The sequence below is a fragment of the Ostreococcus tauri genome (genome assembly GCF_000214015.3).
Source record: "Ostreococcus tauri WGS project CAID00000000 data, contig chromosome 05, whole genome shotgun sequence".
Classification (NCBI taxonomy): Eukaryota; Viridiplantae; Chlorophyta; class Mamiellophyceae; order Mamiellales; family Bathycoccaceae; genus Ostreococcus; species Ostreococcus tauri.
In genome coordinates, this window is record NC_014430.2 from 474257 (window position 1) to 490163 (window position 15907).

The 15907-nt window shown below is 59.2% G+C and overlaps 10 protein-coding genes across 10 annotated transcripts; 4 read left to right on the top strand and 6 right to left on the bottom strand.

Moving 5' to 3' along the window:
- Positions 1-21: 21 nt before the first annotated feature.
- Positions 22-1956, bottom strand: OT_ostta05g02860 (HSP20-like chaperone; the record flags this gene model as incomplete). The annotated part of the gene is made up of 1 exon (XM_003079348.1): positions 22-1956. One exon carries the CDS (start codon positions 1954-1956, stop codon positions 22-24), a length of 1935 nt encoding a protein of 644 aa, XP_003079396.1.
- A 396-nt stretch (positions 1957-2352) lies between these two features.
- Positions 2353-3085, bottom strand: OT_ostta05g02870 (S15/NS1, RNA-binding; the record flags this gene model as incomplete). Its single annotated transcript, XM_003079349.1, has 2 exons — positions 2353-2693; positions 3049-3085. 2 exons carry the CDS (start codon positions 3083-3085, stop codon positions 2353-2355), a joined length of 378 nt encoding a protein of 125 aa, XP_003079397.1.
- Positions 3086-3594: 509 nt separating this feature from the next.
- Positions 3595-4017, top strand: OT_ostta05g02880 (Protein Iojap/ribosomal silencing factor RsfS; the record flags this gene model as incomplete). The annotated part of the gene is made up of 1 exon (XM_022984285.1): positions 3595-4017. The coding sequence occupies one exon, from the start codon at positions 3595-3597 to the stop codon at positions 4015-4017; it is 423 nt and encodes a 140-aa protein (XP_022839031.1).
- A 114-nt stretch (positions 4018-4131) lies between these two features.
- OT_ostta05g02890 (Uncharacterised domain UPF0066, YaeB-like domain) lies at positions 4132-5181 on the top strand (the record flags this gene model as incomplete). Its single annotated transcript, XM_003079351.1, has 1 exon — positions 4132-5181. The coding sequence occupies one exon, from the start codon at positions 4132-4134 to the stop codon at positions 5179-5181; it is 1050 nt and encodes a 349-aa protein (XP_003079399.1).
- A 38-nt stretch (positions 5182-5219) lies between these two features.
- Positions 5220-6731, bottom strand: OT_ostta05g02900 (Dihydrolipoyllysine-residue acetyltransferase component of pyruvate dehydrogenase complex; the record flags this gene model as incomplete). Its single annotated transcript, XM_003079352.1, has 1 exon — positions 5220-6731. The coding sequence occupies one exon, from the start codon at positions 6729-6731 to the stop codon at positions 5220-5222; it is 1512 nt and encodes a 503-aa protein (XP_003079400.1).
- Positions 6732-6960: 229 nt separating this feature from the next.
- OT_ostta05g02910 (unnamed product) lies at positions 6961-7701 on the bottom strand (the record flags this gene model as incomplete). Its single annotated transcript, XM_003079353.1, has 1 exon — positions 6961-7701. The coding sequence occupies one exon, from the start codon at positions 7699-7701 to the stop codon at positions 6961-6963; it is 741 nt and encodes a 246-aa protein (XP_003079401.1).
- Positions 7702-7958: 257 nt separating this feature from the next.
- Positions 7959-11211, top strand: OT_ostta05g02920 (Sad1/UNC-like, C-terminal; the record flags this gene model as incomplete). Its single annotated transcript, XM_022984286.1, has 2 exons — positions 7959-8992; positions 9042-11211. The coding sequence occupies 2 exons, from the start codon at positions 7959-7961 to the stop codon at positions 11209-11211; spliced, it is 3204 nt and encodes a 1067-aa protein (XP_022839032.1).
- A 236-nt stretch (positions 11212-11447) lies between these two features.
- On the bottom strand, positions 11448-12375 carry OT_ostta05g02930 (RNA helicase, ATP-dependent, DEAD-box, conserved site; the record flags this gene model as incomplete). The annotated part of the gene is made up of 2 exons (XM_022984287.1): positions 11448-11933; positions 12373-12375. The coding sequence occupies 2 exons, from the start codon at positions 12373-12375 to the stop codon at positions 11448-11450; spliced, it is 489 nt and encodes a 162-aa protein (XP_022839033.1).
- A 430-nt stretch (positions 12376-12805) lies between these two features.
- OT_ostta05g02940 (DNA topoisomerase VI, subunit B, transducer) lies at positions 12806-14830 on the top strand (the record flags this gene model as incomplete). Its single annotated transcript, XM_003079356.1, has 1 exon — positions 12806-14830. One exon carries the CDS (start codon positions 12806-12808, stop codon positions 14828-14830), a length of 2025 nt encoding a protein of 674 aa, XP_003079404.1.
- An 86-nt stretch (positions 14831-14916) lies between these two features.
- On the bottom strand, positions 14917-15786 carry OT_ostta05g02950 (Proteasome B-type subunit; the record flags this gene model as incomplete). Its single annotated transcript, XM_003079357.1, has 1 exon — positions 14917-15786. One exon carries the CDS (start codon positions 15784-15786, stop codon positions 14917-14919), a length of 870 nt encoding a protein of 289 aa, XP_003079405.1.
- Between the last annotated feature and the right edge of the window lie 121 nt (positions 15787-15907).

Consider the following 15907-nt stretch of genomic DNA (forward strand, 5'->3'; position numbering starts at 1 on the left):
AGGTGAAATAGTTCACGAACATCAGCCCTTAAGATAACGCCAATAATGATTCGAGAATTTTTGTATCTTAAGCGTGATTCGATTCTTACTCGGAAAAACCTTGTACGAACACTTGTCGACCATGACCTCCTTGTAAAGCTTTCGAATGTAGAATCTATAAGCGCGAGTTTTTCCGAACGCCCACATCTCTAGCGCGCGACTTTCAAAGCACACGTAAACATCGCTCTTTTGAATCGGTTCCGGCAGCTTCAAACGAATATCCGCGAGTAAGTCTTCCTCGTAGAATTCATACTGACCCAGTTCAATGAGCTCCAACTTTTCACCGCCTAATAAGTCTTCGATGTCGATCAGACCTTTATCTGAGAGCTCTGGTGGTAATCTCTTGAAACGATTGAACGACTCGCCTCTTTCTGGGGTTCTTTCCGCGGAAGAAAGATCGGCAATGCGTTGATACGGGTTCTGCTTCTTCAGAATCATCATTTGATGTCTCTTCATGGCGTCAACGAGTTGTTTCGCCGCCAATCGATGACCGACGGGTAAATCCGCACCTGGGCCTATAGTGAGTGATGCATAAGCTCCTAGGACATACATCGATGTTCCCGGCCATCGGCACCCACCTCCACCTCCCGCGGCCGCTTTGACGCCTTGTTGATGCTCATCTTCGAAATCCTCCTCGTCGAGCAACGGAAAGCCTCCGGCAATTTTCACCTGCGTGGTCTGACAAAGCGTTTGAAGAGCAGAATCTTTCTCTAAATCTACAACTTCTCCACATGCGAGCCAAATCTCATCATGCGCGCTCGTGACTTCTCTTTCGAACTCTGCAAGAGCTGCCGCGCTTGGTTCAATTCCCTCGTCACGATACATTCTGTGCATGGTGGCTTCAAATTGCACTCTAGCCTCATCAGTGGGCTTCATTCGCACGCGCCACTTACTCTCTTTTTGATTCCAAGTCGCGTCAATCACTACGCGTTGCTCCATTATTCTCAGTATGCAATCTTCGTCAGCTTCCGTGTTCGATTCGGTCTCTCTTAATCGCCGATGCGTGTGCTCATTCACACTCGCTCGTGACTTGTAAGATTCGAGACGTTTTGATCGAAGCTGCGCGTCGTCGCACGCGTGAAATTCGCGCAACCCTTTACTTCCGAAGTATTTCACATCGCACTCGAATTCACTTACGACGATTTTCTTTCTGCACATCAGAGTCACCGCCTTGGCGCCTCTTGAGTGCGCGGAAAGAGCGAGCGTCGCCGCCGTCATCCCACCCCCAATCACTAATACGCACTTGTCCCGTACTCGATTCTCCAAGCTCACGTCGATATCTCGTGCGCACATGATGCCGCACTCTGTGCCCTGACCGTCGTACTCTGCGTGCGCTTTGGCGTACGAATCCTTCGCATCGAACACCCAAGAAGGCACCATAGGCGATGAAAACTTTGGCGTCCACACGCATCGAGCGGAGAGAATTCTCTTCCCAGTATCGAGCGTCAGCAGCATCGCTCCGAAACACATGAGCTCTGTGTTGTTGTCGTCAGCCTTGAGCGCTGCTTGAACTTCCTCAGAGTCCGCCCCGCACCACCGCGCGTCTACCACTGCTCCTCGCACCAACCTCGTGTTTCCAAACCGTTCAGAGATAGTCTTCGCGCAGTACTCCGCGAACACGCGCACGCTCGGGATCCCGGTGAATCCGTCGCTCTTGCGATAAATCTCTCGCGTTTTCCCCGTCATCTCGACGTACCGCTCGAGCCCGCACGCGCTGTCAAACGGCACCTGCGTCGCCGTCGACCGCAGGTGCGTCGTGCCCGTGCGTAACTGCGTCCGAGCGAACGCGTGCAACCACGACCCCGAGGGATCGATCACGACGCATCGACGAAGCGATTTCTCCGGTAATCGCGATAAAACGTTCAGCGCCGCGCGTCCGCTCCCCACAACTGCGATCTCGACGCGCTCGGTCGTCATGGAAAGAAGATTTCGAGAGTGTGAACGTCGATCCCTCGATGAATAGTCTCACGCGCGGTTTGACGTTCGTGACGGGCGATTCGACGCGCGAATGAGACAGATCGCTCGATCGTATTTTTATCGTCCGTTGCGCGAAATGTCGCCGCTATCAAGCGATGACTCACGCGTGAGCGTGTGCCGAGGTATCCTCGGCGAGCGTTAAAAACGCCTTTTGCTTGTTCCCAGGACAGGACAGCTCTTGAGAATGTCTTCTCAAGGAGAATCTCAGTCAGCGTCGAGCCTTGCGCGAAGTGCCGCGTTTGATTACATTAAATCATATTCCTAACGAATCGCCTACTAATCCGCGTCGTGATCAGCCTACAACGACGCCCACACAACTCCAACCCTCCGGACCGCTCACCGCTTCAGGCCCAGCGCATCCATGGTTTGCGAGTACTCCTCGAAGTTCTTCTTCTTGAGGTAGTTTTGAAGGCGGCTGCGCTGACCCAAGAGCTTCTTCAGCCCGCGTTGGGTGGAGTAGTCCTTCTTGTTCTTCAACAAGTGCGTGGTCAAACCTTCGATGCGTCGCGTAAGGAGCGCGATTTGCACACTCGACCCACCGGTGTCGCTGGCGCCGCCCTTTTGGAACGATGCGACATCAGCCACCGCCGGCCGCGTGCGCTTATCCGCTGCGACGACATGGAGCGCGCCTCGGCGTTGGGCCGGTCGCGTTTGCGGCGAGAACGAGCTCGAGACGGCTGCGTGGTCACGAAAACACGCGCGTTCAGGTCAGATAAGGGTTAGGGTCAAAACGTCAGGGTCCCATGAAGGCGAATGACGCCCTCGTTCGCGACGACGACGTTCGTTCACGAGCTCGCACGCGACGGAACTACATCCGTCACGTTCGCATACGTCATCCAACGTCGCACACGACCCACGAACGTCGTCGGCCACGCGTGACGACGCGGACGACGCGGACACGCCGCCGACCGACGTCGACGACGCATCGCGTCTTTGGCGCGTCGACGAACGCGCGACGCGTCGCGCGCGACGCGACGCGCGCGAGTGCCGAGCGAGAATTATCGCGCGCGCGATGCAACGCGCGAGACGCACCGATGCGAGAGCCGGAGACGGCGGCGACGGCGAACATGTTTCTCGACGACGTGTGGCGCGCGCGCGCGTCGAGGACGACACGAGGGGGACTCCACCACGAGTCATGACTCGAGGCACCCGTCATCACGCATCGCTCGCGACGACGACGACGACGACGACGACGACGACGACGACGACGACGACGACGACGACGGGACGGGCGATCGACGACGACGACGACGACGACGACGACGACGACGACATATATCGCGACGCGCGCGCCGTCCGTTCGGCGACGCGCCCGTCAGCGCCGTCGACGTCGTCGCGCGGTGGACGAGAACGACGATTCGACTCCGCGCCGCGCGACGACGTCGACGCGCCGCACCGCGCGGCGCGCTCGCGACCATGCGCGCGGCGTCGCGGTCGAGCGCGAGCGAACGCACGGGTCCCATCGCGCGCGTCGCGCGATCGAGCGCGCGCGCGAGGGCGGAGGGCGGGGCGAGAAACGCGCGCGCGCGGGCGGCGGCGGCGGCGACGGAGGCGTCGCAGGATGCCACGGCGCGAAAGATGGCGATCGAGTTCGCGGTCGTCGCCGACGACACCCGAGCAGTAGAGATCGAGGTCCTGGAGGTGTCGAAGAAGGTGTACTACGCGCGGTACGTCGTGATCGCGACGGCGTTTAACCGGCCGCAGATGAACGCGATTTGCGCGAAACTGCGAGACGTGGCGAACGACGAGTACGGGATGTCGGTGCCGAAAAGCGCGTCGCAACAAGGGGATTGGGCGTGCTTAGACTGCTATGACGTCGTCGTGCACGTGTTCTCGCCGCAGTCGAGGACGCATTACGACCTGGACGGGTTGTACAGGGGGGCGGAGAAGGTGGCGCTCCCCTTTGTCACGGAGACGCGAGGCGGGAGAGAGGACGAGTTCGAATACGTCGAGGACGACGAGGAGGATCTCGAGGAGGATGAGTTTGAGCTTTTTGAATAGATGGGTGAGTTTTGCGTCGCTCGCCTTTTGTTATTAATACGTGCCACACTGTATTCGCATTCGCGTCGAGCAACCGTCGTCAGCCGCCGTTCGAGCCTCAGAGGAAGACGCGCCATGGCGCGTCAACGCGGCGTCGATCGACGAGACGGCGTCCTCGCATTTGTCATCGCCGCGCTCGCTATCATCCACACGCGCATCGTCACGAAACTTCGCAATGCGCTCGATGAACATGAGCGAGAGAAGCGACGGCTCCAGAGCATCCTGCGCGTGCGGGACGCGCCGCGCGCGCACGGTGACGGCCTGTTCGAACCAATAGGTGTCGCGCGATCGTCGTTCAGTCGACGAAACGGGACGCCACGCCAAGGCGGGGCTTTGGTTCCGCTCGCGAGGTGTGAGATCAAGCTCGAGGCGAAGCTCCCGCGAGCGCTCTTGGAGGGCCTGGAGGAGTACTCGCACGCGTGGGTGATTTACGTCTTTCACGCCAACACGAATCTGACGGGAACGAGAGCAGGAGGGGCGGCAAAGGGGAAGGTTTCGGTGCCACGACTCGACGGTGGACGCGTCGGGGCGCTGGCGACGCGAACGCCGCACAGGCCGGTGCCGGTGGGACTTTCGGTGGGAACTGTTGAGCGTGTGGACACCGAGCGAGGCGTCGTGGTTTTGGGGGGGATGGATTTGGTCGATGGCACGCCCGTTTTGGATATTAAGCCGTACGTGCCATTTTGCGATTCTATCGACGGTGCGAAGGCGCCGAACTGGGTCGGGAGGGAGGCGGTTGGAAAGGATGAGCCGCTGAAAATTGAGCGCGTTGATTTCGCCGAGCGGGCATCCGCGCCGCTCTCAAGCTCGTTCGTTCGGAGCTCGTCGGCAAAAGCTTTATATTCGGGGGTCGATGCGTTCAAATCATTCGTCAAGGAGGTATTGTCGTACGACATTCGATCGATTCGCGAGCGCAACGCGCCGCCAGAGAAGCGAAAATTCGATACGTATCGAGTCATCCTCTGCGATGTCGAGGTCGAGTATACAATCACCGATCGCGTGGTTGAGGTCATAGGCGCCACGGCTATTCCTCATGAAGTTTTCGACGATTTCGAACGCGCGAAAGCCGAGATTGAGGCGCGAGAGGCGCTTGGTGAGCTTCCGAAGAGAAGGGCAGCAAAGTAGTTTTAGCGAATAGCAGTTGCTTACGAACGTGACATACTCTAGAGCAGCATCGTCATCGGATCCTCTATGTAACCCTTGAATGACTGCAGCCACATAGCGCCAACGGCACCGTCCACAACCCTGTGGTCACAGCTCAACGTCGCGCTCATGACTGTGATTTCCTCGTATCCGCCGCTCTCGTTCTTGATCACTTCCTTTCTCGCGCCTCCGACGGCGAGAATAGCCGCTTGCGGCGGATTTACGATGGCGGCGAAGCTCTTCACGCCGAACATGCCAAGATTACTAATGGTGAACGTTCCGCCAGTCATGTCTTGGGGCGTAAGACTACCTTCGCGCGCGCGACTGGCGAGCGCCTTGACTTCGGAACTGATTGTCTTGAGACCAAGACAGCACGCTGATCGTACGATTGGCACCATGAGACCGCGTTCGGTTTGGACCGCGACCGAAATATCTGCCTTTTTATACCTACGGATCTTATCGCCGAGCCAGCTAGAGTTCACCTCTGGAACCGCAAGCAGAGCCTTAGCACTCGCCTTGACGATGAAATCGTTTACGCTAATCTTCGCCCCCTCTGCAGCCTTGTCGTCCGCAAGCTGTTTGTTCAACGTTTGACGGATGCTGATCATGTTATCCAATCGCACATCTACGGTGAGATAGAAGTGAGGCACCTGTTGTTTGCTCTCCGTCAGACGCTGAGCCGTGACACGCTTGATGGCGGTGACGCTCACATCCTCGAAGTCTGGGAAGAACTTTGACAGCGGGTGGTCAACCGTAACTTCTCGCGCCGCCTCAGTTGCATTCACCCCGGTCTCGTGCGCCTCATACACGTCAGCCGCGATCACGCGTCCGTTCGGCCCGGTCCCGCGCACGTTATCCAGGCGCACGCCTCGCTCCTTGGCTAACCGTTTCGCCAGAGGCGAAGCGAACACGCGGTCACCGCTCGCTCGCGTCTCCGCTCGCGTCGCCCTCGCGCTCGGCGCCGACGCGACCGGTGCGACCGATGGGCTCTCGACCGGTCCGCTCGGTGCCGACGCGACAGGCGCCGCGCTCTCCGCCTTGATCGCCACTGTCGAGGCGTAATCCTTGAACGCCTCCACGTCCTCCGCGTTCTCGCACGTGACGCACACCGGCGTCCCCACCTCGATATCCTGCGCCCCAGCCTCGACCAATATCGCCGCCATAAACCCATCTTCCGTCGCCTCCATCGCCATCGTCGCCTTATCCGTCTCGACGTCCGCGATCGCGTCGCCCGCGCGTATCGCTTGGCCGACTTCGACGTGCCACGAAGCGATCCCGCCGCGCGTCATCGTCGGCGACAACGCGGGCATTGGCACGATGACGTGCTCGGGAAGGGCGTCGGATGACCATGATCGGGCGAAGAACGCCTTACGCGTCCACGCGAGCGTCGTGGCGCTCGAACGACGCGTCGACGGCGATGCAACCGATGCGCGAGCGACTGAAAGTTCAACGCGCTGGGCGAGCTCTCGCGCGCTGGGCGCGCGCGCGATCGCGGTGAGCGAGCGCGAGAGGCGCGAAGACGCGCGTTTCATCGCCGATCGTCGATTCGCACGCGACAGACGCGCGCGAGGCGGCGTGTGCGGACGAGCGAGCGGTTGATCCTCGCCACTTTGAAAAACCCGGGTGTGGGGTTAAGTTGGCGACGCGAGCGAAGACGAGCCAAGACGCGAGCTGCGGGCGCGCGGAGTTTTCGCGTGACGATACGGCTGACGATTACGGTTACTAATCTATGAATGACTACGAGGCGAACTCGTGCCGATGCTAGGGTGGCGCAGAGTTCGAGGCGTGCGCTCTACGTCCGGGCGGTAGCTTGGGCTTGGCTCGAACGGGCGGCGGCGGATCTTCGGTGGAAGACTTCGAGGCGACGGCTCGAGGCGGGCCGTCGTGTGTATTTGCATTTCTCGACGTAATCGACGGCCTCGTCGACATCGTCGCCGGTCTCGTCGGTGCCTCGAGGTTGGTCTCAGCAAGTCGTCTCGCGACGACGGACGCACCGGCGGTCGTGAGTCTCGATCGTACCTCGACCGGCTTCGACGGATCGAATTCGACAAACTTTGGCGCATTGGTAGAGATTTCGGAGGTAGACGCACCGTCCGCGGCTTTGCGCGCGGCCTCTCTTGCGCGTCTCTCTCGCGAGCTCGCCTCCGCCACTTCCGCCACGCGTCCGCCGAGCGCCACGACGTCTCCGTCCCCCACCACCACCACCGCACGATCACTCGCCCGACCGAGCGAGCGTTCTCGAATCGCAATCTCACTCCCCGGAATCAACGCGTCGACGGTCGCGATCGAGGACCATCGCTCGCCCTCGACCACCGCGACGTCCCTCGTCCCGGTCGTCGCCCGCACCTTCAACGTCCGCCTCGACGTCCCTTCGCTCGTCCCGTCCGCTTTCGCGATCGAACAATCGATCGCTTCGAGCACTCGCCACGCGCAAAACGCATTCCCGTCCGCGCCCTCGTCGTCGTCGTCGATCGAGCGCGCTCTCAAGTCTGCGCTCGACATTGTGCTCGCGCGCGCGCCGCTTCGAATCGCTCTGTCACCGTCGACGCGACGCCCCTCGACGCGCGCGCGGACGGGAACGACCGCGCGCGTCGATCGCGCCGCCGTCGCGTCGACCGCGCCGCGTCGTGCGGCGTGGCGCCGGGCGAGGGAAAATTTCCAAACGTCGTTGTGACCGTTGGAATCCCATCGGCATCGTTCGACGCGCGCGCGCCCTCGCGTCGCTCTCGACGCGCGCGCGCGACGCACGCGTGGAAGAAATGTCCGCCGCGCGCAGGCGCTCGTCCTCGCGCGCGTCGACGCGGCGTCAGTCCCCAGCGAGCGCGGAGGAAAACGAATATGAAGAATTTGAAGAAATCGTCGACGTGGAGACGCGCCGCGAGGTCGTCGCGATGAAGACCACGGCGGTGCTCAACGCGAAGGTTCCTTTCGCCGTCGCCGCGTCGCTGGTGATCGCGACCGCGGGATGCGCGACGGCGGCGCTGGGATGGCACGCGCGAGAGACGGCGTTGGCGCTCGCGAGCGCGCGGGTGAGCGCGACGAGCGTCGATTTAGGGCCGGCGACGCGAAGGATACGGGTGCTTGAGGAGCAAGTGGAAGCCCTTCAAAGGAATCGCGAGGATGGTCGCAAATCGGCGGAGCGAGTGGTGCGCGAGGCCGTGCGTACGTTCGAGCTCGAGCGGGTGGAGTGGACGACCAAGGCAGAGGCGGAGGCGAGAAAGGGCGAGACGCGCGTCACGCAGGAGATCAAGGCGGTCGCGGAGTCCGTGTCGGCGCTCACGGAGAAGGTGCGAAAAACCGCTAAGCTCAAGAGCGAGATTACGAGACTAGAGGCGAGCGTGGCAAAGTTGAAGAGCGCCCAAGCGTCGCTCGACAAATCGAGCAAGTCATCCTTTGCGAGCTCAAAAGATCTCGAAAAGATTGCGAGCTCGGTAGCAGTCTTAGGTGAACGACAGGTGGAGTTCGTCAAAACAACGGAAATCGCCGCGCTCCGGAAGGCGCTCGAGGAGTTGGCGTCAACACAAAAGTCGGTTGACGCGCGAGCCACGTCTGAAGTGAAGAGCTTGCGGGATGATATCACCTCTCTGAAGACGAATATTCAGGAGACGTACGCCTCGAAGTCGGCGTTGCAAACGCTGGACGTTTCTAGTGAGCTCAAGTCTTTGGAAGCTGCGATCGCGGGCTTATCCAAGGATCGTGACTCATACGCGACGGCGACTCAACTCAAGTTGCTTGACGCCCAAGTCAAGGCTCTTGGAACGCAAAAGGGCAGCAAGGTTGCCGGTTTGTTCAAGCGCGACGCGGATACGGAAGTCGGCGTTGCAAACGCTGGACGTTTCTAGTGAGCTCAAGTCTTTGGAAGCTGCGATCGCGGGCTTATCCAAGGATCGTGACTCATACGCGACGGCGACTCAACTCAAGTTGCTTGACGCCCAAGTCAAGGCTCTTGGAACGCAAAAGGGCAGCAAGGTTGCCGGTTTGTTCAAGCGCGACGCGGATACGGCTACGTTGAAGAAGGACTTGAAGGCCATCGAGACGACGCTCGCGTCCTTGACGAAGAGTCAAGGTGCGTTTGCGACATCCGCGCAGTTGAAGGAACTCGTCGACGCCGTCGACGCCTTGCGAAAGTCGTCGAGTGGGTACGCTAGCTCGGATGTCGTTGAGACTTTGAAGGTGAGTGTGACGGAGCTGACGAATAAGACGAAGTCGGGATCGATGAAGGAAGTCGCCGCGCTCCGGAAGGCGCTCGAGGAGTTGGCGTCAACACAAAAGTCGGTTGACGCGCGAGCCACGTCTGAAGTGAAGAGCTTGCGGGATGACATCACCTCTCTGAAGACGAATATTCAGGAGACGTACGCCTCGAAGTCGGCGTTGCAAACGCTGGACGTTTCTAGTGAGCTCAAGTCTTTGGAAGCTGCGATCGCGGGCTTATCCAAGGATCGTGACTCATACGCGACGGCGACTCAACTCAAGTTGCTTGACGCCCAAGTCAAGGCTCTTGGAACGCAAAAGGGCAGCAAGGTTGCCGGTTTGTTCAAGCGCGACGCGGATACGGCTACGTTGAAGAAGGACTTGAAGGCCATCGAGACGACGCTCGTGTCCTTGACGAAGAGTCAAGGTGCGTTTGCGACATCCGCGCAGTTGAAGGAACTCGTCGACGCCGTCGACGCCTTGCGGAAGTCGTCGAGTGGGTACGCTAGCTCGGATGTCGTTGAGACTTTGAAGGTGAGTGTGACGGAGCTGACGAATAAGACGAAGTCGGGATCGATGAAGGAAGTCGCCGCGCTCCGGAAGGCGCTCGAGGAGTTGGCGTCAACACAAAAGTCGGTTGACGCGCGAGCCACGTCTGAAGTGAAGAGCTTGCGGGATGATATCACCTCTCTGAAGACGAATATTCAGGAGACGTACGCCTCGAAGTCGGCGTTGCAAACGCTGGACGTTTCTAGTGAGCTCAAGTCTTTGGAAGCTGCGATCGCGGGCTTATCCAAGGATCGTGACTCATACGCGACGGCGACTCAACTCAAGTTGCTTGACGCCCAAGTCAAGGCTCTTGGAACGCAAAAGGGCAGCAAGGTTGCCGGTTTGTTCAAGCGCGACGCGGATACGGCTACGTTGAAGAAGGACTTGAAGGCCATCGAGACGACGCTCGTGTCCTTGACGAAGAGTCAAGGTGCGTTTGCGACATCCGCGCAGTTGAAGGAACTCGTCGACGCCGTCGACGCCTTGCGAAAGTCGTCGAGTGGGTACGCTAGCTCGGATGTCGTTGAGACTTTGAAGGTGAGTGTGACGGAGCTGACGGATAAGACGAAGTCGGGATCCGGTTCGGCGTCGAAGAACCTTCGTGATTTGGAACAGCAAGTGATGGAGCGCATAGAAGGCTACATCAACGCCATTCCGAAGGACACGTCGATGAAGCTCAAGAAGCACATTGAAAAAGCCGCGACGTTGTGGTTTGCAGATAGGACCGGTCGACAAGATTTTGCGCTATCCACCGGTGGCGGACGCGTCGTCGGACACTCGCAACTTACGCCGTTCGTTGCTCGAGGCGATGGACCGCTGATGTCGGCTGTTTCGTTCCTTCGATCTGGAGTACATCCAAAAAGCGATGAGTGGATGCTCACCCCCTCGATGGAACAGCCGGGCGATTGTCTTGCACTGCATGGATCTTACGGATATGTCGATGTTCGTCTGCGTCAACCCGTCAAGGTGGATGCGGTTACTCTCGAGCACACCAATAGCCTAAACGCGTACGACATGCACAGCGCTCCACGAGACATACAAATATTCGGCTGGTACGCCCATGGCAATAACTGCAAGCATAGCAAACCACCAAAGTCATTAATTGCGATGGGAAATTACACGTATCACACGGCAGGGGACAGTGTGCAGTCGTTTGAGGTCAGCGCGCCTCATACGGTCGATCACGTGCGTCTTATAGTGAAAAACAACCACGGGCACGCGCGATGGACGTGCATATATCGCTTCCGCGTGCATGGCATACCGTCGTCTTAAGGATGCACTTCATTGTTCCGCACAAACGTTGAGCGTTTTATTAAAGCTAGTGTGTAATGGCTATTCGGACGTGGGAAGTGCACTCAAACCAGTGAGGAGCACCCCGATGGTGTCTCGATTTTGCGCGAGCTGCGTGGCAGCGTACGCTTACGGGATGCGTTTCAAGCATCACGAAACGGCGAGCGTAGAAGAAAACACACATAAGTGTATCATATGTAAAGAAGTCTTCTCGCGCCTTAGAACAAGGAAGTCTTCTTCATGATGCGGAAGAATTCTTCCTCGTTGACTTCACCGTCACCGTCACGGTCGGCTTCGTCAATCATCTCTTGGAGTTCTTCGTCGGTCATGTTTTCACCCAACTCCTTCGCGACGCGCTTCAAGTTCTTAAAAGAGATCTTGCCAGTTTCATCGTCATCGAAGAGTCGGAATGCCTTCATGATTTCTTCGCGACTATCGCGTTCGCCCATCTTTGCTGTCATCATCGCAAGGAATTCCTCGAAGTCAATTGTGCCGTTACCATCCTTGTCGATGTCGGCAATCATCTTCTTGATTTCGTCCTTGTTAGGTTCAAACCCAAGCGCGCGCATGGCGACCTTGAGTTCCTTCGCATCGATCGTTCCGCTTCCGTCGGTGTCGAACAAGTCGAACGCCTCGCGAATCTCTTGCTTTTGCTCCTCGGTGAGCCCGTTGGTGCGACCCTTACCCTTGCGCGCTGGACCAGCCTGCGTTTCGTAACAAATCGTCGTCGTCAGTATTTCCGTTACGTTTTCGCGCGCGTTCACCGCCTCTGCCGTCTTCGTCGCCGCGCCCACGGGCACGAGCCGACGACGACGACGTTCGAAACGATCGCCTCCGCCAACGGATCGCGCAATTATGCGAATTCCCCCTCGCACACCCCCGACCGCGCCCCGCGCGCCCCGTGCAGCGCCCCGACCCTGAGAGCAAAATTATCATCGCCCGTGTGCGCCGGCTTTCATCCCGACCCCGCGCGCGCGCGACGTTTCAACGCGCGCGATCGCCCGTCGATGCGCGCGCGCGCGCGGTGTCGATCACCCCGCGCGCGGATCGCCCCTCCACGCGGCACCGCGCGCGCCCACGGACGCGATCGCGCGCGCGCGCGCGTCGCGATCGAGCGCGCGCGGTCGACGCCATCGCGCGCACCATCTTCGTTCGCTTCGCGCGGACGACGCGGTGTGTCGTTGACCCCCGGCGCGCGCGCGGGGTCCGCGGCCGCGGGTCGCCGAGGTTGAGTCCATCACCTGCACTGGGTGGTGACGGTGATTCACATCACCAAGTTTCGGGCGGTGATGCAGAAGGTGATTCGAATTTTACCCACCCGAGCGGGTGGCGCGACGAGAGGTCACGTGATGGGGGGACGACGGCGCGCTGTATGGACGCGCGCCACGCGTGCACGGATGCGATCGCACACGGCGGTGAAATCCGTTGTATACGTACAAACACCCGGGTGTGACACCGTGCGCGCGCGCGTCGCGACGACGTTTGAACGCCCCGTGCGACAGCTCGCGCGGGTCGGTCGCGACGACGCCGTGGTGCGCGGCGACGGCGGGGGACGGCGGCGGGGGGGGCGCCGGAGATGCCGCCCGAGGGGGCGAGGAAGAACCCCAACGCCAAGGGCGACGCGAACCTGACGCAAAAGTCACCGGCGGAGTTTTTTCAGGACAATAAAGGCATCGCTGGGTTCGAAAACGCTGGGAAATCGCTGTACACCACGCTCCGTGAGTTCGTGGAGAACGCGCTGGACGCGGCGGAGGCGATCGGGACTTTGCCGGAGATTGACATCGCGATCGAGGAGGTGAGCGTGTCGCAGTACGAGAATCTCATCGGTCTGCGCGCGCACGTGCGGTTGGACGACGAGCTGTACGCGGACTTCGAAAGCGATAAGGCGAAGGAGAAGAGATTGGCGCAGGAGGCGAAGAAGGCGGCAAAGGCGACGACGTCGGGAAAGGGTGGACGTGGAGGTGGGAAGCGAGAGCAGACGAAATGTTTTTACAAGATAACCGTCAAGGATAACGGCAAAGGCATGCAGCACGAGGACATTCCAAACATGTTGGGGCGCGTTTTGAGCGGCACGAAATATGGCTTGAGACAGACTCGGGGTAAGTTCGGTTTAGGTTCGAAAATGGCGCTCATTTGGTCCAAGCAAACGACGGGTTTGCCGATTCACATTCGAAGCGCCTTGCCGAACCAAGCCTTCATCTCCGAATACTTGCTGGACATTGACATTGAGAAGAATGAACCGAATGTTCACAAGGAGAACAAACTGTCGAACGACGAGAAGTGGCACGGTGCCGAGCTTTCGGTCACCATCGAGGGTAACTGGACGACGTATAGGCAGTATGTGTTGTCTTACATGCGACAGCTCGCCATTGTGACTCCGTACGCGCAGTTTCGTTTCCGTTACACGACCTCATCGGCGACGACGTCGACCGCGAAGGACATCGATATCGTGTTCAGAAGACGAACTGACATCATGCCGGCGCTTCCGACGGCGACGAAGCACCATCCGTCGGCAGCGAAAGAAAATATGCTTCTCATCAAGGATCTCCTCTCTCAGACGCGCGAGAAAAATTTGGTGAATTTTCTTCACAAGGAGTTCACTTCCATCCCCAAGGATCTGTCCGTGCGCCTGATTGAAGAGTTGGGGTACGGTTTCGACGCAGACATGCACCCAACGGAGGTTTCAGATAAGCAAGCGACCAGAATGCAACAGCTCCTTGCACAGGCACGATTCGACGACCCGGACGGAGCGTGCTTGTCTCCGGCAGGCGAGTACAACTTGCGATTGGGCATCATGAAGGAACTCGGACCGGAATGGATCGCATCGTTTTGCGCTCCATCTCTCGCGTGTGGAGGTCATCCGCTCGTCGTCGAAGCCTGCGTATCGCTCGGTGGTCGAGACGTCAAGCCTGGATTCAACGTGTTTCGATTCGCGAACAGAATCCCGCTGCTCTTCGAGGGCGGAAATGACGTGGTGACGCGATGCGTACAGCGCCTCAACTGGGGAACATACAAAATAGATAAAAATAACGACAAAATTGGGGTCTTTGTGTCCATCGTTTCGACGAAGATCCCATTCAAGGGAACGTCGAAGGAGTACATAGGAGACGAAAACATAGAAATCGCCGAAGCTGTGGACAAGGCCATCAAGCAGTGCGCCGCGCAGCTTCGCGGGAAGATCGTGCGCGCTCAGGTACAGCGAGATCGAAACGCTCGTAAGAAGCAGCTCACGAAGTACATTCCCGACGTCGCTCGCGCGCTGTTCGCGATGCTGGCTGCCTCAGCGGATGCCGACCAGCCTCCGTCAAAGCGCGCGCGAATCTCGGGCGCGCTCTGGCCCGTCGACGAGAAATGGGAGGCTGATGTCATCGATCAAGCGAGAGATGGTAAGGTTACGGAAGAAGTCATCAAAGCGAAGCTCGAAGAACACGTACAGCGCAGCGACCACGAGCAAGCTCTGGAGTTTGCGATGCAACAGAGCAAAGAGGGTCTGAACGAGCTCATGTACTTGGCACCCAAGACGCCCGAGCTCGAGTACGTTCCCGAGATACGAAGCGAAACGTGCGCGTTCCGCTTCTTAAAGTCGGCCGAGATGCGATGACGAATTGAAACAAGTGTAATTGAACATTCATCGATGTTGTGAAATGACTAAAGATTTCCATCCTTGATCTGAAACAACGCGTTCTATCACCACCCGCCCGGAGAAAACTTCGTGGGGTTGTAAAACTTCTCGTACCCCCACTCGGTTGGCACGGCGAACGGCTCGCCGATCGAGACGCCCTCTTTCGTGACCTTCGCTATTTGAAACTTGTTCATCATCTGCTTGTCTCGCATGACGCACGCGTACAGGGCCGATTTCATGATCTCCACCGCCTCCTCCTCCGTGAGATCGGGCTTGTAAAACTCTCTGAAAATTGGTCGCGCAATGTGATTCCCAAAACCCGCGGCGACGTGATCGTCTGCGTAGTGCGTCCCGATCATCCCGACGGTGCCGCAAAACGCCTCCCCCTTCGCGTCGTACCCGGCGACGACGAACGAGTTCCACAGCGGATCGAACTTGCTCCGTCTATTGTACATAACCCGCGTCAAGTACTGATAGATCTCCTCCGCGTCTCGCGTCGTGCCGTCGTCCTCGCAAAAGTCCTCCGTGGTCAACTCCTCCAGCAGATCGCACACGTACGCGAAATCGCTCAACTCACCCGTGAACGCGATCGCGCACTTATCGTTCACCCGTTTCACCCGTTCCACGCTCTTATACCGTTTCGTGCTCCCGTAGCACGCCAGGGTATCCGTGGCGAGCAACACCCCCCCGGCGTACTTCAACCCGAGCGCGCTCGTGCCCGTGACGTACGGCGTCTGCGTCCGCGTCGCCGGCGCCTTCTCCCGCGCCTTCCCATCGATCGTGAACGGGCGTCCACGGACACCGCGCAAGACTTCGTCCGTGACCGTCCCGCGCGCGGTGCGTCCGCGGTACAGCGCGTCGTGCTCCGGATCGACCCCGTGCGGGACCACCCCGGGGCCGATGACGCGCTCGTGCGCCGTGCGCCGCGGAATCATCCCGCGCCCGTCCCGTTCGGCGCGCGCGTCGGTCGCGTCCCTCGGTCGTCGACGTCAACGCCCGGGCGCGGCGACGCGCGGCGACGTGTGCGGCGATGCGATCGCGATCGTTCGCATCCAC